Source organism: Protopterus annectens, chromosome 17.part0 (genome assembly GCF_019279795.1).
Source record: "Protopterus annectens isolate FY-2018-M chromosome 17.part0, PAN1.0, whole genome shotgun sequence".
Lineage (NCBI taxonomy): Eukaryota > Metazoa > Chordata > Ceratodontiformes > Protopteridae > Protopterus > Protopterus annectens.
This window is the reverse complement of record NC_056751.1, coordinates 808144619-808170313: the sequence shown is the minus strand read 5'-3', so window position 1 is coordinate 808170313 and position 25695 is coordinate 808144619. Positions and strand designations below refer to the sequence as shown.

The following is a 25695-nucleotide window of genomic DNA, read 5'->3' as shown; positions in this document are numbered from 1 at the left end:
CAGGCTTATGGGGTGATAGTTTCCAGGATCTGTTGAGGCACCACCTTTGTGGAGAGGGATCACTGTTGCTGTATGCCACTCTTTGGGTACATATCCTGTAGTAAGGCTGAGATTGAACAGTAGTTTTAGATTTGTGTTTAGCTCTTCTTGGAGTGGATGGGGCCTTGAGCCCAGGACACTGTCTGGTCCCATTGATGCTGTTTTTTTGCTTTGGAGCGGCTCTACCCCTGAGCATCTGAGATTTTATTTTATTTTATTTATTTATTTATAGTCCATTGGGCCATTAGAAACCCATGAAAAGGAGTGGTTAAAGAATGTGGGTATGTGTAAGTGTTACATGTTACAATATTTATTTACACATACACAAAAATTATGCAGTTTGAAGTGTGACAAAAAATTTAAAAGTTATGCAATTTAAAATTTGAGCATCAAACTGGTGGTGAGAAATACAGAAAATAACATTACACAGAAAATACATTATGCAGTTATTACATACATTAAGAGATTCAGCAGAAGAATACCATTCAGAAGATAGTTACAGACAGAGAAAGAGAATATAGAAAAGAAAAAAAAAAAATTTCTGAAAATACTGAAAAAGTAGAAACTTATGAGGTGTTGGAATATGTTGTTGGAAGGAGGAGGAGGGTAAAGAGTGGGCAAGAGCATTCCCATTGGGTTAAGAGATGAGGTAGCAGGATGAGAGTGAAGAGATTTTGAGAGATTTTTTGAATGAATATGGAATGGCAGTGGGCTGCAGACGGATGGAGTAGAGTGACAGAGAGGTGTTATATACAGGGTTGGAGGTGGAGTTGGTTTGTTGGTATAAGGTTATCCTTTAGGTTTGATTGGTTCTTAGTGTTGAGAGTGATGTTGGGGAAGGCAGAGAGATTGAGGAAAGGAAAGGGAGGGACAAATGAGGTTATGAGCTAGAGAGTGATGAGGCTAGTGAGTTGAGATTGAGTTGATTGGTTAGTTGAGTTTGTTTGAGGAGAGAGGAGAGGTGGTGGTGGGGCTTTGGCTTGTGCTGTGGGCTATTTTGTTGTAGCATGATGAATGATGAAGTTTGAGGTTGTTTGAAGAATAGAAGTTAGAGAGAGAGAGGGCAGATATATAGAGAAGAGGATAAGGAATGTAGAAACAGAGAAGATTTTAGTTGAGGGTGTAAGGTATTTTTTTGTCGGAGAGCATGCCCCTTTTTGATGATTTTTTTGATGATAAGTTTGTATGTGGGAGTTGAATTTGAGTTGATTGTCAATTTGTACCAAGTAACTTGGTCTACACCATTTCCAAGGATGAGTTGTTGTTGCTGGTAATATAGAAGGAGTTTGTGTTTGTGTTGTTGCGTTTAGGGGGTAAAAATATTAATTTGGTTTTTTAGAGGCATTGAGAGATAGGTGGTTTGCTTTCATCCATTGTTCAGTGATTGAGAATTCTTGTGTAAGTTTTTTTTGGAGGGGAGGGTTGTGGCTGAGCAGATAATAGTTGAATCATCTAAGTATTGAATAATATTAACTGGGGGGACTCCTGTAGGGGTATTAAGGAATGAGGAGGTGGCTGTTTTCCATTTGACTGCTTGAAAGATCCAGTAGCAGGGTAGAAACAATGTTGCCAGAGTCCCGTGCTTTATAATGGTTTTCTGAAAAGGAAAGGAGGGCTGTCTATGGTCTAAAACCAAGTAAGGTTGGAGTCATTTTCATTTTGTTGATTGTGAAGGAGGTAAGGTAGGAATATGGATACTCTTTTCTAGGAGTTTAGAGAGAGATGGAGAGGGATGCTATGGGGACGAAGTTTGAAGTACTTGTTATTATTGCCACCTTTATGCAACTTTTTCCAAAAATGTTGTATATGCTCTCTTGGATAGAGCTGTTAATTAGAATACTGATAGGGTAGGCAATGGCTTCTGCAGATATGCTGATGGTTGATGTGGGATAGTTTTCTTGGTGGGGGTGGGGGAGGAGTGGGTGGTGGTAGGATAGTGGAAGTGGGTGTATAGTGGGGAGTGGGGAAATAGTGTTAGAGGAGGAGGATGGGGAGGAGGAGGAGAGTGCAGTGTTAGAGAAGGGAGGTTGTTAGAAGAAATCGAGTCAATGAAAAAGAGTTGAACTGAGGTCCATGTCAGTGCGCTGGATCTGGACTGGGGTTGACTGTCCTGCCAGGATTGATTAGGCTAGAGATTTCCTTCAGAATTTCTGAGGATTTGTTTTATTAGTATTGGAGGGTGAAGAATGAATTAGTGGAATTTATGTTTCCTTTTGAAGTTTTCCTCAGCATGGTTGTGAGTGTGGTGTTAGTTATTTAGCCATGGGAGGTTTAGTTTTTTTCTTTTAGTTCTTAGAGGAGCGTAGTGGTCTAGGGAGTAGGAAAGTTAAGGTTGTTGTGTTGAAGCGCGTTATGTATGGCTAGCGTTTGTTTTTGTTTTTCTCAGTTACAGTTTTTAGGAGTCAGAGAAAGTTGTTGGGTTAGTTTTTTTTTTCTTTTGTTACGGGTGGTGGTAATGTAGTTATGTGTTATCTGTATAGAAGTGGGGGACTAGATGAAGATGGGTAGGTGATCACTAAGGCAGTCTGGGAGGTGTGCCATCAGATAGTAAGGGGGGGTGGGAGACTAAATCCCAGTCTAGAATGCTACCATTTGAAGATGTTGTTAATAAGTTGTGAAGTTATAAGAGGTTGATATTAAGTGGGTTGTGGAGGGATTGATGGAGGACCAGTTGATATTTGTTTGTTCTATTGATTTGGAGTTCATGATAGGAGTAGCCATTATTGACACTGTCTGGTTTTGTTAAGGGGTGACTGTCAAGAAGGATGAGAGTATATTAGCTACTCCACCTCCCATTGATGCTGTCTTTTCTGATGATTGAATAGTTTAGTGGTATTATTTCATGGTCTTTTATGTGGGGTTTTATGTCAGGGGGGCAGCACTCTGCTGGGATAGATATTTGCCCTTTTGGTGGGGAGGGGGGGGGGAGAAGTTTGTGCTGAACCTGTCAGCTAGGATGTTGGCAATGTGTGTGGGTTCGGTGTATTTTTTGTCATTTTGGACTAATTCTGAGCATATCTGGGAATTCCCACCCAGGTTCCTAACATAACTAAAGAAAGCCTTGTGATTATCCTTAGTGTTCTCTCGAAGCTGGCCTTAGACGATTTTATGAGTGCCCGTAGTTTTTTTGCTAATACTGATCAGAGATGCCTTCCCTTTTTGGGATTTTGCTCTATCATGTAGTAGCTTCCTCCTTCTATTGTATAGTTTGTTTATGGCTGGGGTCCACCAGACAGGACGTCTGCCTTTGGAGGACTGGGTCTTAGTTTTATTTGGGGTTGCATGATCCATGCATTCCTGAAGGTGTTCATAGAATGCGTTTATAATGATTCTGCGGTCTGGGCCATATTTTCCACAGGCCCGGAAGCTTTGAAGGATTCCACCTCGGTTTTGAGGAGGGTGAAATTTGCTTTAGATAAGTTTTTCACTGTGGTTTTCTGGGCAGGGGGTGGGGTTGGGATGTGAATATCCAGTGAGATTAGTTTATGGTCTGATCTTACCAGTGAGGGATACACTTCTGGTCTGGAGCATAGAGTCCCCATGTTGGTGATGATCAGGTCCAGTATGTTTTCCCCTCTTGTGGGAGTGGTAACAAGTTGTTCCATAGCATTTGAGTTTATAAATTCTAGGAACCTTTGGGCTAGGGTGTTGGAGCTAGAGTAATGCTCCCAGTCTATGTTTGAGTAGTTGAAGTCGCCCAATATAATGGTGTTTGGAGAGACCTTCATATTTTCCAGTGTTCTCAGGAAGGCCGAGTGGGGTTCCTGGGTTTGGGAGGGTGGTCTGTAGCAGGCTATAAACTGGAAGGCAGTTTTACCCACTGTTAGTTGCACATGGATAGTCTCTGATGCTTCGTGCTGTGCCACCAACCTGGAGGTGTGGGTATCTTTGACGAATATTGATACTCCCCCTCCTTTTGTGGTTCGGTCCAAGTTTTGGGGCCGAAAAGCATGGTATGAGGTATAACCTGGTATATATGACTGTTCTTGTTTTAAGCCTAGCCAATTACCCCACGTGGGAATCAAACCCTACACCTTGTGCCTCTAAGGTAAGCACCTTAACCATTGTACCGACCTTCAATGATGTACCCGTGTGTGAAATAGGGCTATGTTATAATTACAACTATGCTATGCTAGCACAGAAGATTAAAGTTACTAGCTGCTTTCTGTGGTACATGGTTTGAGTCTTTCAGCCTTCAGTTGCCTACTGTGTGACCCTGAATAAGCCACTTAACTAGACAATACTTAGAGGTAATTGGTCATTTCAGCTAGCTAATTAATAGCCTTCTTGAACTGCAAGCCTGGTAACTACCTATGCAGATATCTGAACAGCTTAAGTTTGAATACAAACTAAATAAGCTAATGAAATTAATATAAATAATGTACTATTAGAGATAATTTATTTTGTAATATTACATTATAACACAAAGTAAGCCAATCCAAGTATGATGTCTCTCCTCTGGGCCAGTGATCAAAGAGCCTCAATCCACAACACTAACACTGGTGGAGAACATTTACTGTGAAAAGAATAGACACACACACTATTTTCAGATGCAGCTCTCTGCACTGAGCACAATTTCCCTTAAGAGCACACAGGGAATGCACATTCCAGTCCTGGGGCTGGACTTTCTCTCCAGACCCCAAATAAGGCTCCACACTGACCACCTCAGAGTTGAGTCCTCAGCTGGGTGTTCCAAGCCAAATCCTTCACCAGCCTCTGTATGAAATCAGTGTTTCGTGTCCCTGTTCCATGTAGCTGACACACACACACTGTTTGAGATTTGATTTTCACACACACACACACACACACACACACACACACACACACACACACACACACACACACACACACACACACACACACACACACACACACCTGGGAAAGGCTGGCACAGACTTACCTGCTACATCACCTCCACCCAGACTATAAGGTAGATACTCTCACCAGAACACCCCAAAGCCAGCTACCAAGGTACCCAATTATACTTAGTAAAATGAATACTTATACAAATGGTAGCATTTCCGAGCAGCAAGACTTTCAGGAACATGAAGCCACAGTGCCACTAAATAAATGCAAGTGCTTCTAAAGGTTAAAATATTTTCTAAAAGACCAATCACAATGGAAGGTTTAGATATATTTAATAAAAATAAATAAGGCAATACTGGAAACACCAGAGTTTCAATTCAGAGGAAATATAAAAATGACACAGATGGAAAGATTCAGACAGATACAGAAAAACAATATTGAACTAATCTCACTATATTTTCCTAAATAACTGAGAATTACTGTTCCTACTTACTTGCTAGAGCAGGGCAAGATGAAATGGATGAGTGTCGTTGTTGTCAGTTCCAATAACAGAGTGCTGAGTGCTACTATCACATCTCTCACTAGTATCTAAATACAATTTCAATATTGGCTACAGAATGACATCACATCTGGTCACCTGACTCTGTGGTTCCCACACTACCCCCTCACTAGCAAATGAGCCAGGATTTGGAACAGATGTGTCATAATGCACACATACAACTTTGCTAAGGCTTAATACAGCATCTGGAAGTTATAAAACAATCCCAACACTTCTACCCTTCCTGCAGAAAGTTTTTTCTTGGACAGTGCATCTCTGGCTGCATTCAGACCTGTCTGATAGAATTGTCATGGTCTACACCATGTAATTTAATTTCAGGCTCTTTTTCTTAAGGTTAGCTGGGCTGAGCTTAACCCCTCCCTTTCAGTAACCTCTGTCAAAATATATACATTTCAGTAGTTACAACAATATAGCCTGACATACATGCATATTTCTTTTCTGTCCAAAAGGACTCACTGTTGATACTTTTTTAACACAAGCATCTGTACAAATCAGTCTGATATTCAAATGATGTAATACTTTACAAAACTCCAGCTAGCTATGGCAACACATATTACACATGCAATGCCCTACTCCCCTTGATACAGCTAGCACTACTTCACATAATCATATCTCTCTCCCTTTGAAGACTCAAGCTAATTTCTCAAGTGACCCTGGAGAAACATTCCTTGAGAGAAATGAGCCTGTCTGGGAATACATTATTCCATATCCTGTCTTGAGAGCCCATCTGTATTGGCATTGCTGAACCCTTACGCTAAGGTGTCAGTCCGAGCCTTACTGAGGAGATCAAGTCACCAGATCTCCCTCAGATTCCTGCTGCCACCCACTGCAAGTACTCAGCACAAGGGCCTTCCTGTCATGGTAAGACTTCATCATGTTAACATGGTGTGGTTTGTGCCCCTGCCTCCTGCCTAGTCACTGACCTTTCTTACAACTATGAATGGTCCTTCCCAAGCTGCCTGCAGCTTATTGTGTCTGACAGGAATGAGCACCATAACCTGCAGTCCCACAGCATACTTTTGGGCTTGAACATTCCTGTCATACCAGACATTTTTCTGCTGTTGGGCTCCTGCCATGTTCTCCTGGGCCAAGCCCATGAGCTCCCTAAGCTTTGTCCTGAGGTTTAGGACTTATACAACAGACTCCTTGTGGGATTTACACTTACCCTCCCACTCATCACAAATCAAATCCAAGGGCTTCCTTACCTTATGCCTGTACAGCAACTCAAAGGGTGAAAAAAACTATGGATTCCTGTGATTATGCAAAGAGAAGATGGGGCAAATATTTGTCCCACTTTCTCTTAAACCGGTCTGCAAATGCCCTTAGTGTGGTCTTTAGTGTAGAGTTTAACCTCTCCACAAGACCATTATTCTGGGGGTGGTAGGGGGTGGTCTTTAGCTGCTTCACCTCACAGGGCTCCAACAGACAAGCCAGCAGATCTGACATGAAATTGGCACCTCTGTCAGTCAGTATTTCTCTTGGGAAACCTACCCTGTTGAAAATATCTAAAAAAACATTTGCCATCTTTTCTGCCTCCATGGAGAACAGAGCAACCACCTCAGGGTATCTAATAGAAATATTTCTTCCCTGTGAAATTCAGGGTACTCAGATGCCTCACATTATCCATAGCTACCCTGTGAAATGGCTCTTCAGTCACAGGCAAAGGCATCAAAGAAGCTCTGACCTTGTTTCCTGCCTTGCCTAGTTTTCGGCACTGCTCACAAGTCTTACAATACCCTGTTACATCTCTTGCAATCCCAGGCCAATAAAAGTCCTGCATAATATGTCTCTTTGTACATTTTATGCCCATATGACATGCAAAAGGAATGTCATGAGCTATGGCTAGAAGTGTCAGACAGTAGGCTCTAGGCACTACCAACTGCTGTATTACCTCACCCTCTAGCCCTCATTCAGGGGTCCACTATCTATACAGTAACCCTTTGTTCCACTATACAGACTGCCCTTTTCCTTGAGAATCAGGTGCCTCATTAGCTACCTCCCTCAAGCCTTGTAATGTAGAGTACAAGAGCTGAGCCTGTCTCAACTCTACCTTAGTGACCCTTCCCAGCTCCCCTTCCACAGGAAGTCTGCTATCTTCTGACAGTGGTGCCTCTCTGTCAGCCTGGGTACTACCATTCACTTCTGCCTTTGCAGTCATCCTGTTCAAGGGAACACCAGTACATATCAGCAACTGTGGCTCACCTTCAGGCTCTCACTAGAACCAAAATACAATTTCAGTGCTGGCTACAGAATTATATCACATCTGGTCACTTGACTCTGTGGTTCACACACTACCCACTCACCAGCAAATGAGCCATTATTTAGCACAGATGTGTCACAATACACACATAGAACTTTCCTGAGACTTAATACACCATCTGGAAGCTATAAAACAATTCCAACACTTCTACCCTTCCTGCAGAAAAGCTTTTCATAGACATTGAGTTTATGGCTACATTCAGACCTGTAAGACAGGATCTTTATGGCCTAAACCATGTAATTTGAATTCAGGCTATTTTTCTTAAGGTTAGCTAGGCTGAGCTTAACCCCTTCGCTTCTAGTATCCTCTGTTAAAATGTATACAGTTCAGCAGCTACAGCAATACAGCCTGACATACATGTATATTTCTTTTCTGTCCAGCAGGACCCACTGTTGATACATTTTTAACACAAGCAGCTTTACAAATCACTTTGATATTCAAATGAAATATAATTCTTTACAAAACTCCAGCTAGCTATGCTGGCGTATATTACACATGTGCTGCCCTACTCCCCTGGCACAGCTGGTACTACCTCACATCACTACATCAAGTGATCTGTTAGCTGACTACAAACTAAGTAAACAAACTATTCATTATGTGTCCACGCTCCAATGTGCACCACTGCAGTGGTTGTGGGGTTTGCATTCATATTGTAGGAAGCAGACTGCATTAGTGTGTTATCTGCATAAGAGATGATTAACTATAATATTATATGTTAACTTCATGAAATAATTTACTGTGTAATACTATAATTAAAAAACAGACAGTCTCAGAGTATATCTGTATAAGAGATTATTAGAGTGTATTACAATAAGCAGCCAATGGAGGCAGCTTCAGTATGAGACACTTGTACAGCAGACAATTACCTAAAGCAGTAGCAGGTATGCACACAGAAAGTTTTTTTTTTTTTACTTTAACTAGAAATAGCCATGGTTATTTATTTCTACAATTTATTTCTTTGCTTGCTTTGCTTGTTTGTGCATTTATTTATTCATTTATTTACTATGGGCAAAAGTCTGTCAGTTTAGGATATAAGATGCATTTGTACCTACAAAATTTACCTGGCTAACAAATGAATATAATAAAAATAAAATTAAAACGTAAACATGCATATTATAGTTTTGTGACTGGGTGAGCGATACTAAGATATTTATTTTATTTATTTATTTATTTGACATTTGTTTACTGGGAAGGTCCAACTGGGTCAGAAAGAACCCATTTTCAGCAGAGGCCCAGGGAGAAAAGCTCCAGTTACAGACTGAAATGTACAAGCTTTATAAAGCAGAGAAATATGATATTACAAGAAGATAAATACAAGTTACGGGTACATTGTGATAAGGAGATGACTGGACAGTTCTTATAATCAGAAAAACACAATATTACTGAGAAATACAAGTAAGAGGTACATTGTTAAATGAGTAGGCAGTCAGTAGGAATAGGGGTGGTAAAGAGGAGAAAAAAGAAAGAAACTGAGGAGGTAGGAGGAGAGAAGAGGTGGGGTTTGTGGGAGGGAGGGATAGGAGGAGAAATGGGGAGAGAGACTGATTAGCCTGGTCTAGAGGAAGAGATTAGCCTGTTGCCTGCTTACACACACACACACACACACACACACACACACACACACACACACACACACACACACACACACACACATATACAATATGATAGACATTCTGACTCTCTGATCAATCCTGGGGTGCCATCCTTCTGATATTAGAAAATAAATATGAGATGCTGACGTAATGATATTTGTAAATGTTTGTTATCAGTACCACTGATGAGCAACTGTTATCCTCTATATGTCTGACATTAGACTGGTACATCCAATATGTAGTTGAGGTTTAGGTTGATACTTCTGAAGAACTCGTGTACACTGTCCATCATATTTGTTTGTTTAGGCGCCTGGCAAGTATTTGACTAACTTGTGACAGCTTCAGGCAAGTACAATTACAAATCAGTGAAAGCTGCAAAATGTGAACAGCCTTTGGGAGAAAAGACAAATCGCAGGAAAAAAGTGTTTTTACAGGGGAGGTAAGATCCCCCTGATATTAAGGAATACACTCCCACACCCCTGCTACCTATATATACCAACTCTGTGTTTGCACCATTGTAGAGAAAAGGGAAATTTCTAGTATCACAGCAATTTGTTCTTCTCAGAAAAAGCTGATCAGTCCCATGCTAGAGACCACACATATGAGTGTTGATCACTAGTTTTCAAAATCCAGCCTGGCTCCCATTTATTTAATATGACAAAAATTAGAGTGTTTGTTGATTCAAGCCAATACTTCTGTCAAAGGAAGCTGGTGTTTACATTACTCTGAACAAGATAATTGTATTTGCACATTATAACATCTTCAACATGATTTCTCGTGATGCATCATAATTTTATTACTAACCTTGCAGAGGTAATTTAGAATCTTTGTTGTGACAGAGGAAAATGTCATAGAAATTATAGGAAACCACAATGCAATACTAGTGAGCTAGGCATTCAACAAATTGGTAAACACCTGAGTGACACAGGAGATTGATATCTGACAAGGAGGGAGAAAAGAGGACAGTATAAACACAACAGTGGAGGTGAACATAAATGTATATGCACACTGCTTGGGTAAACTTAAAGTAGTTGAAGAGGATTGGATGGGGAGCTTTCTAATGACAGCCATTTTTAGTGTTATCTATGTGGCCATATGAACTGTGGATAGCAGAGGCTGTCTGCCGGGTAAGTCTACAAGTCAGCTGTAACTTGCAAGAGAGAGTTATGTGGGCAGAAGCTAATTTTTTTTTTACATGCAGGGGTAGGTGCTGACAAATTTTAGCATAGGAAAGATGACAGCACTAATTTTGGCTTAAAGTTTAATCTGCTAGGTAGATTGCTCCACAGCTTTGAGCTAACAGATGATGAAGTTTTATTAGGTAACTGACTTCTCAGTGGTTAAGGTCTTTTCCTCCCATGCACAAAGTACAGGGTCTGATCCTAACCTCTGGTGAATATGTGTATGACGTTTGCATGTTCTCCTGTGGCTAACCCACCTCTCCAAACATGCTGTGAGTTTCCACCTCAAAATCACTCAAGAAGAGAGTTGTGGACAGCCGCACAGACTCTATATGGTGCTTATCAGGATAAGAGTTCTATAGACTAGCCACTTTGGGCATCGGCTGTGGTGTGCTGTATACTCTAGATAGGAGAACACTGATCACACAATGCCATCATGTCAGAGATAGCCACTTGGTGTAAAAACTGGCTCTAGATGGCTTGGTCATGTTGATGAATGTCTACAAAAATGGTCATGGGTATTTTCCAGTGATAAGTGAGCTGAGAATCCTGCCTACTTTGACCTACACCAAGGACCCATGATAACAGTGGGGAGGGTCTATATGCCCCTACTGTCCAGTGTGTGCGTGCCATAAAGCCCAGCAACTCTGGATCAATAAGTTACTGGCCAGCCAGTGAACATTTGCCCTGCTTGGGTTATTTGGGATAGCTCTTTTTATTGAGAGCTGGACATAAACCAATCCATGTGCCAAACGCAAAGGATTGCTACACTCAATATAATTTCACTGACAGGATGGAACTTGAGAATAGATGACATGATGACAGAAAAGAGGCTGGACATCCTCTGTATCCAGGAGATAAGATGGAAGGGCAGTGCAGCAAAGCCACTTGGGTTGGTATCCAGAGCTTAATACTCAGGTGGAGGACAGACTAGAAATAGTGTGGGAATTGTGGTGAGGGAGAGACTTTAGAAGACAGTGTGGGGTTTTATCAGAATTAATGACAGACTCAAGGCAATTAGACTCTAGTGTAAAGAAAGGGCATTATTCATAATCTCAGCCGCTGCCCTATAGCAAAGTTGTGATAGCGAGGAAAAAAGTGCATTCAGACATCAGTTACTGGACCTACTAGACAAAGCAGGACAACATGAACTGGTGTTGATAATGGGTGACCTGAATGCACATATTGGGGCACACAGAGCAGGATATGAGGACTTCCTAGATCCACATGTATGGGGAAAGAGGAATAAAGAAGGAGAGGCCATTCTAGACTTTTGCCTGGAAAATGGCTTGATGGAGGCCAACACATAGTTCAACAAGACAGGCAGTCACAACATCACATAGAAGAATAGCCATAATGCAGCTAAGGTAAATGTCCTAGTAGTAAAAGGGCAGTGAGGTAGAATCAGCGATTGCAAAGTCATTGCCAGTGAAACAGCTGGCCTGCAGCATAAACCTCTGGTGGCCACAGTCAGCTGCAAATAATGGTCAGAGAAAGCTCTAAGGTCATCAGAGACAAGGCTGTATACCAGGAAGTAGAATGGAGAGAAAGCACAAGATCTCAAGGAAATACTCAGGTCTCTAGCACCTCAGGAGGAAGAGGAAATAAGTGGAGTTGAAGAAGGACAGCAGCTCAAAACAGCATGTGTGAGGACTGAAGCACAGATATGCGGCCAAGCCAGGTTTAGAAAAAAAAAGTACATAAGGAAAGCTGGTGGTGGAATACAGAAGTCCAGGAAGTCATCAAAAGAAAGAAGGAGTGTAGGAAAAACTAGGAGACAGAAAAGACGGACCAGGCTAAGAAGGCATACTGGTTGGCTAATAAAGAGGTTAAGAAAACAGTTACAATAATAAAGAGCAAGACAGGAGAGCCTTCTACCAGTTTCTGGAAAGTGGCTCAGTAGATGGAACAAAGAAACTCTGCTAGGTTGCAAGGCAAAAACATTAAGATAAAATAGATAGTCATCAGACACCCTTCATAAGGGATGCCAGCAATGCACCTCAAAACAGCTTGTGTGAGGACTATAGCATAGATATGGGGACCAAGCCAGGCATGAAAAAAGGTACATAAGGAAAGCTAGTGGTGGAATACAGAAGTCAAGGAAGTCATCAAAAGAAAGAAAGAGCACAGCAAAGTGGGAGATAGAAAGACAGACCAGGCTAAGAAGGAATACTGGTTGGTTAATAAAGAGGCTAAAAAAACACTTGCAGTAGAAAACAGCAAGGCATTAGAGGCCTTCTACCAGTCTCTGGAAAGTGAATCAGCAGACGGAACAAAAAAACTGTTAAATTGCAAGACAAAGTCGTTAAGATAAAGAAGATAGTCATCAGACACCCTTCATCAGGGATGCCAGCATCAATCTGCTCACCAGTCATACCCCTCAACTGTCTGTCCAGATTTTCGCAGAATGTCCAAGTATTTTAGTCAAAATTTTGGTCTGTTCCTCATAAAAATTTTGGTTTTGTGGCAAATCACTGGGAAGAACTGAGGAATGAAATCAATACATAATGCATACATTTGAGTTTCAGACTTCATATCCTTTATAAAATGCATTTTAATATATACCCCATTATTCTAGCAACTTTCTAAGTTTATAAGAGCAATATTTAAAATCTGTCCCTGTTTTTGGACCTTTGTATCCCCTTATGTCAGGCTTTGTCCACATTCCTTGGGCTAAGAGGTTGAGAGGTATGTCAGCAGTCTATGGGACATCAAAGGTAGATAGGAGTACTTCCAGCAGCTTCTGCATGAAGAAACCCCCACAGAAGCTGTACTTCCCCAGACACAACCTACGATGAGAGAAGAAGTGGAGCCCACCATAGAAGAAGTAAGAACAGCAGTAGGAAAAATGAAGGCTCTGATGAGGTCACAGAATATGTGATCAAGATGTTGGGTGATTTAGGGGAAAGATGGCTCCAGAGGGTACTCATAGCAGTATGAAGAGAAAGCTGTATTCCAGATGACTGGAGAATAAGCATTCTAGTGCCGGTGTACAAGAATCAAAGGGGGCATTTGGAACTCTGGGCAGTTTAGAAGTACTAAACTCCTGTTACACTGCATGAAAGTTCTAGAGAGGGTGATTGATAAACGAATAAACAGAGTAGTAGAATGTAAAATGGGAAGTAAAGAGTTAGGATTCAGATTAGAATGCATTACAACCAACTTAATGTTTGCAGTGAGACAGAAAGTTAAGAAGCTAGAGGTGAGGAAGAGTCCAACTGGGCATTTCTAGACTTGGAGAAAGCAGATGACAAGGCCCCAAGAAAGCTAATTTGGGCAGTTTTGCAATGGTTTGAATTCCCAGAAGCATTGGTAGAATTAGTACAGACTATGTATAACAACCCAATGACACAAGTGCATCAGAGTTCAGGTCTGAGCCCACTGCTTTTCATACTAGTGATGGATTATATTACCAAACAGTCTGGAGGGGAGAGATATGAACTGATGAACAGCCTATACAATGGCTGAGTAAGGAGCCCAGGTATTAGCTGGGGATTATGCTTAGTCTTAGAGATGAGTGGTGGATTTCCTGGGGGACTTATGGGAATGAACTCTCCCCATTAACAGCCTAGATACCTGATTTGTTTTTGGCTTTCTTGATTCCTTGGGACTTTTTGCAGAGTGATGCGAGCATGTCAGCAGTGATTGCCATTATTCTGATTGCTAACTACATTCCTCCACACCTTGCAACAGTTGAGGATCTGCTAGGTTAGCTCAAGTATCAGCCAAAAAGAGGAGCATTAAGAGAAGACGTCCATGATAAGTAAACTGTGAAAGTAGCAGGATAATGTAAAGAGGATTGCTCCCATGTTTTACACTGAACTTTCTTTAACTAAAGACCTATACCTGTACTTTTACTTGATGAACTTCACTGAGAGACCCTACATTTGACATCAGAAAGCCCATTAGTTAGCTTTTTCATAGTGCCAAGAAGGGAAAGGGTACCAAGAATGCAAGCTAGCAGGGACAGGAGGAGGCAATGCAGGCACATTATAGCAGTTAGATAGAACAGAAGATAAAAATACTTTGTTGTACAATGATTGCTTTTGCTTGTACAAGGCCAACAGCTAGCAAAGTATGTGCTCATGTAAAGGGAAAATATGTTTTTGTATGGTACCCATCTTTACTGTCTTGAATGTTTTCCTAATATGATTGAGAGAAAGACAAAAAAAAATAAAACATATGCTTACATTACATTTTTTGACAGTGATATTAAGCTGATTCTCCATTTCATTTCTCAACTGGGGTGCCTTCTGTGCAGAATCTAAATGTCCTCCTTGTGTTTTCATGTTTTTTCTCTGGCTGCTCTGGTTTCCTCCCACATTTCAAAACATGCAGCAGGTGGCATGAACACTCTAAATTGGCTGTAAGAGTGAGTTTGTGTGCATATGTGTGTGTGTGTGTGTGTGTGTGTGTGTGTGTGTGTGTGTGTGTGTGTGTGTGTGTGTGTGTGAGATGTGGAAGAACAACTGTGAAAGGGCTAGCCACCCATCAGTATGAACGTTGGCACTTGATGATTGTCATGCTGAAGTGACACCCTGACCACTCTGGCAAAACTGGGGAAAAGGGGGTTGTGGATGGAAAGAATAAGCTGTAGAGTAGCTTGATTGAAAAACTGATTCAGATTTTGTATGGCAACGGTCAAACATGAAAACTACATTTCATATATTGCTGACAAACCTCATAAGAAAATAATATTTACAGCCTAGAGAAGGTTATGCACTACAAGGTGTTGATATTCAAGCTTCCAGTTTACCCTGGTATAGAATACAACATTTTCATCCAGTTTCCTCATTACTAATAAGGATTTTTTTTACTTGGAAGATTACTGTTTATTGTACAGTGTTTAAGGACTGGTCCACTGGATAGTAATGGCACTGAAGGTTTTTCAGAATGAATTCATCTTTCAGCTTACACTAACAACAGAACTTACAAAGGGCAAAATCAGACTAAAAAACTTCACCAAGGCAAACTATACCCTCCTAGGTGAAGGTATAAATACATTTGGAGCCCCATCCCAGCTGAAAGTGGTAACTACAATGAAGCTTCCACTAAAGCCCTATACAATCACTTGCATAAGTGTATAGAATTAGCTGTACCAGAAGGAATCAAAGCCAGAGACCCAAGTAAAAACAAGCCGCCATGGTGGACATCCAGCATCAACAAACTTTGCAATAAATGCAAAAAGTTGCTGTCCATGAAAACAAAAGTGAGACCCCAACAATGGGAAAGCACCCTTCTCAGCCTCAACAGGCAAATAGGACAACTTGTCAAATCCTGTAAGGGCTTCTTTGAGAAAAACTTAGCTAACACAGTCAAGGATAACCATAAGGTATTTTACAGATATGTATGCAGCCTAAAAGGTAGGACCCAAGCATGTGCAGAACTAGTGGCCAATAGTATCACAAACACTGACCCCACAGAGATAGCAAACCTGCTAGCAGATAATTTTGGCATAACTTTTACCCCTGTCCCCTCCAAACCTATCACAAACATTGCCCCAAACCCCTCCTCACCCAACATATCTGAAGAACAGGTCATCAAAGCTTTGTCCAAAGCAAAAAACACAGCTTCTGTGGGACTAGACAGCATCCCAGGCTATCTTCAAAATAGGCTAAAGCATGAACTAGCATCACCATTATGTACCCTTTTCAATCATAGCCTAACCACATGCTTTGTTCCTGCAGAATGCAGAGCAGCAACACTTATTCCCCTCCACAAAGGTGGCCTAGCAACAGACCCAGGGAATTACAGACCTGTAACCCTGACCAGCCTCATCTGTAAGGCCATGGAATGTATCATTATTGACCTCATAAATAAGGACATAGGTGACCTCCAAACCCTGTATCCTACCCAGTTCAGCTTTGCCAAGGGCAGATCCTGCCTGTTAAATCTAAGTTCCCACAAAGTGGTGAAGGGACTTGGTTTCACAAGTTGACCGTGACCTGAACTTCGGCCACCATGTATCTATTGTTGTAAGGAAGGCTTTCTACGTAGCACACTTGATTAGCAAAGGCATCACCTTGAGAGCAATAGAGGTTATAACCTGTCTATAATCAGCACTAATCTGTCCCATAATCGAGTATAATGCCTCATTTGGCATGTACTGTACAAAGCATCTGCAGCAATTGGAAAGACCTCAGAGGTTTCTAACAAAGAAGATCAAGGGACTCCAGCACGTGCCATACACAGACCGACTAAAGTCCCTGTCACTTTACTCTGTATCATATAGACTTCTTAGGGGAGACTTATGCCTGGCTTACAGAGCAATCTCAGACCCAAACCTAATGAACTTGCTGCATAATGGTAAATCAAACGGGACTAGGGCCACCCACTCCAGGGACCTAAATATGGCCTGTGACTTTAATAGGACATGCTGGAGGAACAGATTTATCTCCCAGCGACTGCTGTATCTCTGGAATACCTATTCATGTGAAACAGAATGCCTCTATGATACTGTTCAAAAGGAACTTGAACGAGTGGAAGGGGCACCATAAATTCTTACCAGGAATAGCTCCCACAACCCTCCTGGATATGGGCAGTCATTACTAAATGTAATCTTGGCTATTAACTAACATTTCTATGGTATTATGTTGGGGTGAAAGGGCTAGGCTTGAAATGACCTCCAGGTCGATAGCTTAGTAATCTCCTATGATCATATGATAAATGCATGGTTTTAGTAATAAAGCCAAATCTGAGCTTACAGAGATATGAAAAGTCTAGCTCTGTTTGTATGCATGTGTGTTTGTGATGTGATGTGTGTATCTACATATATACATATATATGGGGAAGCTGAAGCTTTTCACTACCACCTACAACAAATTTCATTTCACTCAGATGGAGAGTGCACTGGTACATAGCCTGGAACGATAATTCTAGAAGAAACAACAAAGGCTAATGCTTAGCAAAGGAGCAGGAACAATATTGTCAGCAGGATTTTATGTCTGGCTACTTATTTACTAATGTTTGTCAGTGATATGATTCAGAGCTGTGGAGAGCACCCCTGCCTTACCAGGCTATACCTAATTCCACACTTTCTGAGCCCAAAATGAGGTTGGAAAGACTAAGGGTGTTGGAGTCTTTATCTTCATTAAGACAGGCACACCTCCAGACTGGTTTGCCAGCATGATGCACTGGAATTACTCCAGGTGCAACTGACAGTTGGCAAGACACCCATCCAAGTTATAGCCAGCTATAGATCCCCCTCCATGACTCAGGACACCCACTCCTCCTACCTGGACCTACTTGACTCCATTAAGGTACCCCCCTAACACCCTGATCCTTAGTGACTTCAACTACCCCACCATAGACTGGGTGAACTATTCCTGCACTAATGCACTTGCCCAAAGATTCCTTGACTTAATCACTTCTAATGCACTAGACCAGCTCTTCTCATCCCCCACAAGGAGAGATAACATTCTGGACTTGGTTTTCACTAACATGGCTGACTACTGCACCACTCCCATAGTATGTTCTTCCCTGGTGAGATCAGATCATCAGTCTGTCTCATTCAAAGTTTCTATTCCACTCAGCCCCTCCCCAGCCATAACCAGACTAAAAAAACTTCTCAAAAGCTGAGTGCAACCTTCTAAGGGAGGCTATCAGTAGCTTCACATCACTGCCCCCCTCAGAGGATGCAGACAACTATGCTGAACAGCACGCCAATGCAGTATATAAGCACCTGTATAACTGCATGGACTCAGCCATACCCAACAGAACTAAAACCTGCTCCCCAAGGAAACACAAACCTGTCTGGTGGACATCCTCTATCAACATGCTTTACAACAAAAGGAAGAAACTGTTGTCCAAGGGTAAAAAGGAACAAATTCCAAATTGGACAAACTCCCTCCTCCTCAACAAGCAAATTAGATCACTAGTGAAAACCTCCAAAGCCAATTATGAGTTGAAACTAGCCTCCAAAACAAAGGGAAACCACAGGTCCTGTTTCAGTTATGTCAGGAACCTCCATGGCAAAGCCCAGGTTTGTCCCAAATTAGTACTAATGGTACCACTTACACTGATCCTGTTGACTTAGCCAACCTGCTAGCTAGGTTCAGTGCAAGCTTCACCTCCCCCATCCCCTCAAAGGCCCATTTGACATCCCCGATACTTGTCCCACACCTCACATCTCAGTAGATTAAGTGTTAAGGGCCCTATCCAAGGTGAATAACACAGCTTCCATGGGACCTGATAGTATTCCAAGCTGTATTCTGCACCTTCTCTAGCAAGAACTAGCTTCGTCATTGAGCACCCTATTCAATCATAGCCTAATTGCAGGCTCATTCCAGCAGAGTGAAGAACTGCCATTGTCATCCCCTTGCACAAAGGTGGTGCCACTACTGACCAGGAAACTATCGTCCCATTAACTTGACAAGTCTGATCTGTAAAGCCATGGAGCGCATTATTATGGCTCTCATAAACAAGGACATATGCGATCTCCAAGCACTTGACCCCACCCAATTTGGATTTGTCAGGGGCAGATCTTGCCTATTGAACCTGGTTGACTTCTTTGAGACTGTCACCAAGGCCCTCGATGAAGGAAAGTCAATACATACAGCTTACCTTGACTTGGCCAAGGCCTTAGACACAATGCCCTACTCGGGCATCATCGAAAAGCTAACACAACTTGGCGTAAATCCCTATCTCGTCAGGTGGGTGGTCAACTGGCTCACCGATAGGACCCACAAGGTCAAAATAGGCACCACCACCTCTGACAGCAGATCTGTCACTAGTGGTGTTCCCCAGGGATCTGTCCTGGAACCCCTACTGTTTGGCATCTACTTCTCAGAGGTCCAGGCAAAGACAAAGGGCCTGTGGCTGGCCAAGTTTGTGGATGACTGTAAGTTGGGTACTGTCATTGACTCCCCAAATGATGGTAACTTACTGAAAGAGGGTCTCACAGCTACAAATAAGTGGTGCCAAAGTCATGTCCTTAAGTTAAATGCAAAAATATGTATTATCATACCATTCGGCAAAAACATGACCCCTACTGATTACCACTTCAATGGCAACACCCTAAGCACACAACCTGTGGTGGGAGACCTGGGTACTCAGGTTGACAACAATCTCACATTCGGCAGTGGTCAGAAAAGCCTTTTACTTGGTTCATCTCATAAGTAAAGGGATTGCATCCAGAAAAAAGGAGGTTATTACCTTTCTGTACTCCTCCCTCATTAGGCCAATAATTGAGTATAATGCCCCATTTGGTATGTACCTCTCCAAACACCTGCACCAACTGGAAAGGCCACAGAAATACATCACAAAGAGAATCCATGGCCTCCAATATCTGTCCTGTGCAGACAGGCTCAAATCACTATCACTCTACTTGGTATCAAACAGATTGTTCAGAGGTAATCTGTGTCTCGCCTACAAGGCAATATTGGACCCTGCCCTACTTGAGATGCTCCATATCTGTAAGTCTAATTCCTCGTGCGTTACCCACTTGAGAGACCTAAATCTAATATGAGACAGTAACAAAACCTGCTGGAGAGACAAGTTTGTCTCACAGAGGCTGCTCCGTCCCTGGAATAGACTTCTCATACATGTCAAACAGAGTAGCTGGCTGACTCTCTTCATGCCCAACCTTGATGAGTGGATGGGAAACCACAAATTTGCCCCAGGGGTTCCACCTTTGTCCCTCACTGACAGGGGCAATAGGTGGTGCTGACTGAGGGTTCTTTTTTGGGGATAAACTCTTGGCTAGGCTTGTAAAGGCCCCAGGGCAATTAGCCTAGTAACCTCCTATGATCATATGATCCTATGATATCTTTTTCCTAATTGCTTTATTGTTCTTAAACACACCCAACTTCACTCTTTAATGTACATGTTTAATTTTAATGTGGACTGATTTTATCTACACACTTGTTTCTCATTTGAAATAATGTTATATGATGAATGTTATCAGCATAAGACAATTATTACTATTAGACAGGTCTCCTCTGGGCTTTGGTTTTGCCTAGGTAACACCCATTTATTTATTAGCCAAGTAAATGAACACTTCCATACCATACCCTTTACAACCATGACATCAGAGACAAAGGCAAGTGTAACACGTTTATTGGAGCCAATCAGCCTGTATGGTGTTTTGGGAGATGATGGGTACCCTCTTTATTTTTTTGTCAGTGTTTTCTGGCTACTCTGGTTTCTTCCTACCTCCTAAATACATGCTTGTTAGTTGGCTGCATGGAACTGTTATATTCATCCTTGGCATTGTGGCCCAGGTTTGGGGAGTAAAGAATACCAAGGGTCAGCAAATGAGTCACAGATGCAGAAGCACAAGTGAACCAGCATAAATCTCCATTCTTAAACCAATTTAACAATGGGACAAAATTATTTTTCTATGAGACACAGTGCATGCATGTGCGAGCGTGTGTGTGTGCATATGTGTGTGTGTGTGGGGGGGGGGGGTCTCAAGGGAAAACCAACAGGACAGCACCAATTGGTCCTTCTCCCCCTGCGTAAGCTATCTGGGACAGTATTGGATCAAGACAGCAAAACCAAAATGTCCCAAGGAGCCTCATAAAGGTGTTGTGTTAGGACACAGTGTAGCTCACTGCTAGTGGTTAGACTCCCCTAGTTACATTGTAGAATAATGGTGATTGGCATACTTGCGGTGCAAAATAGTGACAGCAAACTCCATATAATAGTTTGTGTTAATTTCCAAGGTGGTACTTAGCAAAATGCTGTTAAGTCAGTACTTGGCAAAAACTTTTACTCTAGATATGTTTTTAAGTCAGAATGTGGAATATAAAAGTTACTTACCAAGCCAACTTACCAGAATGACCAACTGTATTTTCATTATTACTAGTTTTATAGTTTTCAATGGGTAAGAAGCAGTATACTTGTGAAATCTGTTAGAATGAGTGATATTTGTGCCCATCTGGTTGCTTTTCAGTCAACAATGCCGAAAGGAATTTGTCTGATTTGATGCCATTTTTTGAACCACATGAGCATACACATTCTCAGCCTGTGGGAAGTCATTCAGTTTTGATTTTGCTGTCTGTGACATCCAAGGACAGGCTTCAGTGTGCTTTTCCTCTTGTTTCCTGTGTGCATTTCAGATGTGGCTGAAGCAAAGGCTTCACTGACCCTGTTCCTTCTGCTTCCCTCTGTATAAGTCAGATATTTTACAGTGCAAGCTTTTGTCCCAAAAATATCCAGAAAATTGTAGTTAAAATGAACTGTGTCTGCTTTTAGTCTTTTATGATAGTAACATTAAAGATTCTCTACAGATAAACCCCTGTTGCTAGCATCAAAATCCAACAATAATGCAGGTGACTCACTGAACCCCAACTATGCATCTAAAATCTGGACCAATACCCCAGTTTCTCTTAAAAAAACTCATCAATACAGCCTTCAAAATAAAACTCTGCCTCTGCCCCCTCCCGAATAAGTGACCACTTGATTTTAAAACAACACTAATCAAAGCCCTCCTCTGCCTCTCCCAGCAATGAGGCCTATAATTTAATTTCAGCGCTACTCACATCCACTTCTCTCATCTCATATTAGCCTCTCAACCTCTAAAATTAGTAGTGACCTTTTTTTTTGCCCTTGTACCCTCAGACCTCTCAGTCCCTCTTATTTTCCTCCCTCAATCCCACCTTTATCCTTTTTACTCGTTTCTATCCTCATTTCTTTCCCCCCAACTTCTTCAGTTATCATTATCACATATGAAATACACATAAAGCTGGACTTGTAAGTTGGATGTCTAAAAGTGGCAAAGATCAAATTCCTTGAGCGTCAAGTGCTCGAATCACAAGGTGTCCCATAAGAAACCACTGCTGGTGCAATTTATAAGTGGGGGCCGGCAATTTTATATATATATATATATATATATATATATATATATATATATATATATATATATATATATATATATATATATATATAAGTTTGGTAGGGTGTGGGGGCTTGTTTCCCACATGGGAAGTGAAGGGGAGCTTGTCCCCTGCAAAAAATGCTTGCATGTGGAAATTTCACCCTTTTGGTAATTGAAGCATTTGTGTTTGGTGTTTTTGTTCCTTGTTATATTCTAAATCATAGTTTCACAGAGGAATTCTTGGAAGTAAATACAGATCAAAGCAGCATCTATATTTTTTGGTGGTGGTGGTGGAAGCTTATATTCCTTTGTTTAAAACTAGTCATGACACTCGCCGTAATGTAAAACCTGTTATGATATTTCCTGCTTGAAAGGTAATTTAACTTATTCACACTAAAAGTTCCTTTTTTCTACACTACCATTTAACACTACAGCATCAAGACACTTTGGGTCTGGATTCCTTGAGTAAGTGACTCACCAGTTAGTGGACAGAAAGGGGGAGGCATTACAAAGAAAATAACATTAAGCTTATTAATGTAGGGTGCACTACACCCTAGATACTAACCACAGTCACCTTTTACATTGTCATAACTGAGTGAACTAAATGTTAGAGGGGCATAGTGTGAAATGTCGTAGTGGGAGACAGATAAATATATTACACTGAATATGTCATCGGTGTCAATGTATAATGCATTATACTGAAAATATTGCTGGCTATTTGTGACTAATTGAGTGCATACGCAGTAGATTCATATGTACATTAATGTTTCCAAACCCAAGTGACTTACTATGTTATGACCTAGCTGAAACCTTAGATTCAAAGAAAACTGTCACTGGCTTACATTAGAAGTTATATAGCTTGAGAGGCTATTATTTTTCATAAGTATAAGTATAAATATTTTCATTACAAACACATGCAGTGTTTCCACATGTGCATTACTTCCAAATCCAAATAATGTACAGACTGTTTGCATTACACAGATCAAACATTATATGTTGGCATCTGACACTGATACTTGCATTGTAACTTGTACAGACTGAGACATGGTCCTGGCGAGCACCATCTTTGGTATGCCATTGGGAAGTACCATGATTCACCCCAAGGGGAAGGGGTGCTTCAGCCAAATCATGTTTTCTTAAATTGTACATAAGGGCAACATTATACTTTACCATGCCATGTGCTTCTGTCCTCTGGACTGGAAGTAACTTTGTTTAGCCTGACAGTGCTACACAGCTCTACCAAGTAAGGCAACTTGTTACTGTTCATCATACCTTACTGTGTATATATTCTAGGTACTTTGTAAGGCATGCTGTACAGTAATATGCTGTCTTACTACATAGTCCTGTATAATGCAGGCATGAAAGACTGTGACTCATGAGTGAATCACAGACATTAGGCATGTGGATGTTGCTGTGGTCATTACTATATTGCAACAATGAAGAGATCTTGTGATGTGTGACTTCCTATTGGTGAGAACTTACCAGCATTACAGGGGAGGGTGGGCCAAGGTAGGGAGAGGTAGCAGGTTTGCCTGCACCACTCAGGACTCCATTTCCAGTAGTGCTTTTTATACAGTGTAATGGAGATATTCATTGTGTGTGTGTGTGTGTATGTGTGTGTGTGTATGTGTGTGTGTGTGTGTGTGTGTGTGTGGTAGGGTGATCTGTTACTAGTACATTGCTCATTGCTGTCTACAAAGCAACATACCAGCTGGGGAGGAGGACTGATGCAGAAATGAATCATGAGTAATGTTCATGTTTGACCACCAGTGACTACTCCATCTTTATATGTTCTGGATCCACCATTGGAGCTGTGTGCTCCCGGCCAATACAAATGAACAGTACCTGAACTAGTCAGCCATGCTAATGAGTGATATTTTTATTTGCTAATGTTCTAATACCTACAGTCAGTTTGCATGCATCTCCCAGTTCAAGACCTCAGAGCTAGACTGCAAAGATAATGCAGCCTTACAGCTTGTGTGGTGCCATGAACGTCTCCTGTAAACTGAAAATAAAAACAATGTCAGCAAGACGGTGCTTCAGGGTCATGTTGCAGCCCAAGTATGTATTCATCATATAATCACACACACACACACACAAATATATATATATATATATATATATATATATATATATATATATATTCAAGCCAAAAGACTCATGTTCCAGAAATTATTTTTATTGAAATGCCATTTTTTGACATTTATAATGTTTATCATTCTTTCATCAAAACAAATTTGGAACACTGCTACCATTATCTTTGTGAGTTTATACATAATGATTTAATATTTGGATTCAACCTGACCCTGAGCTTGATTTACAAATTACTGGGTACATTTATGAGACTCACACACATAGCTGACAGCATTTCCATTAAAAACCCAGATGAATAGATGCACTGTCAAGTGAGATGCAGAGCTCTGTATTTAATTCATCATGTTAAAGCCTTTAGAAGGTGACATTGTGACATTGCTTTTATTTTTGATGATGCTAATAACTTTAAATGTATTTCATTATATGTTTGTCAGATTTATTTTGTTTTGGTAATAAGGTCCATGTTCAGTCATGATTAAAGTTGGGTTACTCACCTAAAATAGAGATACTACAAGAACAACTGCAACAAAACATTTTAATTAGCTCATATATTTTATTTAATTTTATTTGAGAACACATACTTAGAATAGTTACAGTCCTGCTGAATTAAGAGAAAGACAGATATTTTTCCATTCTTTCCTAATATAGTTTCTATATGGTAGCCATTTGAAATGTTGGGACACGCTAGAGTGAGTCCCAAAAAAGGAAACTGAATGGCCTAAAGATAGGACTTACCTACACTAAGTAAGAAATGCCATTTTTCTGAATATTCCCTTTTCACTGAGGTATGGCAATATTGGAGTTAATATATATATGTTTGGGGGTGAGGGGTGCTTGCCCCCTGTACAAAGAAGTTTTAAGGAGAATAGCAATTTTTGAGATTTGCTCTTCTCTGCATTTTCATTTGTTTTCTGATTTTGAGTAGGGAGCCTATTGTATACTTTTCCATTTTTCCATAAGATTGTTATGGTACATATCTTTGAAAATAATGATAACAAAGCTACCTTTAAAAATGATGCATCTCAAATGATCTTATCCTTATCCACATACAGCTTTTCATCTTACCTTGTGTTCAAGTAAAGCTTTTCAATATATGTTTTCCATCATTTTAAACTATTGTTTTATTTCTAGAATGATGTGCATGAAGACCTTCATTTTGCCAGTACTTTTTATTGCATTCGGACGTGGATTTTCTAACCCTGGTAAATTTTCTTTTATTGTGTATCTCATATAATTTGGGCTTTGGGTACAGATATATTTAGTAATATGCTTATACAATTCTGCAAATTCTTGTCAAATTAATCCAGTGATAAAAATAATATTCCAGCAGTGAAGTATTGCCAGAG

General features: G+C 40.9%; 1 protein-coding gene across 3 annotated transcripts in view; it reads left to right on the top strand.

The window, feature by feature from the left end:
• Positions 1-25695, top strand: part of LOC122791789 (intelectin-1a-like) — a 574372-nt gene that overhangs the window by 93298 nt on the left and 455379 nt on the right. For all 3 annotated transcript variants that reach the window (XM_044059726.1, XM_044059727.1, XM_044059725.1), the window contains exon 2: positions 25481-25551. In XM_044059726.1, the coding sequence (XP_043915661.1) occupies positions 25482-25551 (70 nt within the window). In that variant the 5' untranslated portion in view covers position 25481. The remainder of the gene's footprint in view (positions 1-25480; positions 25552-25695) is intronic.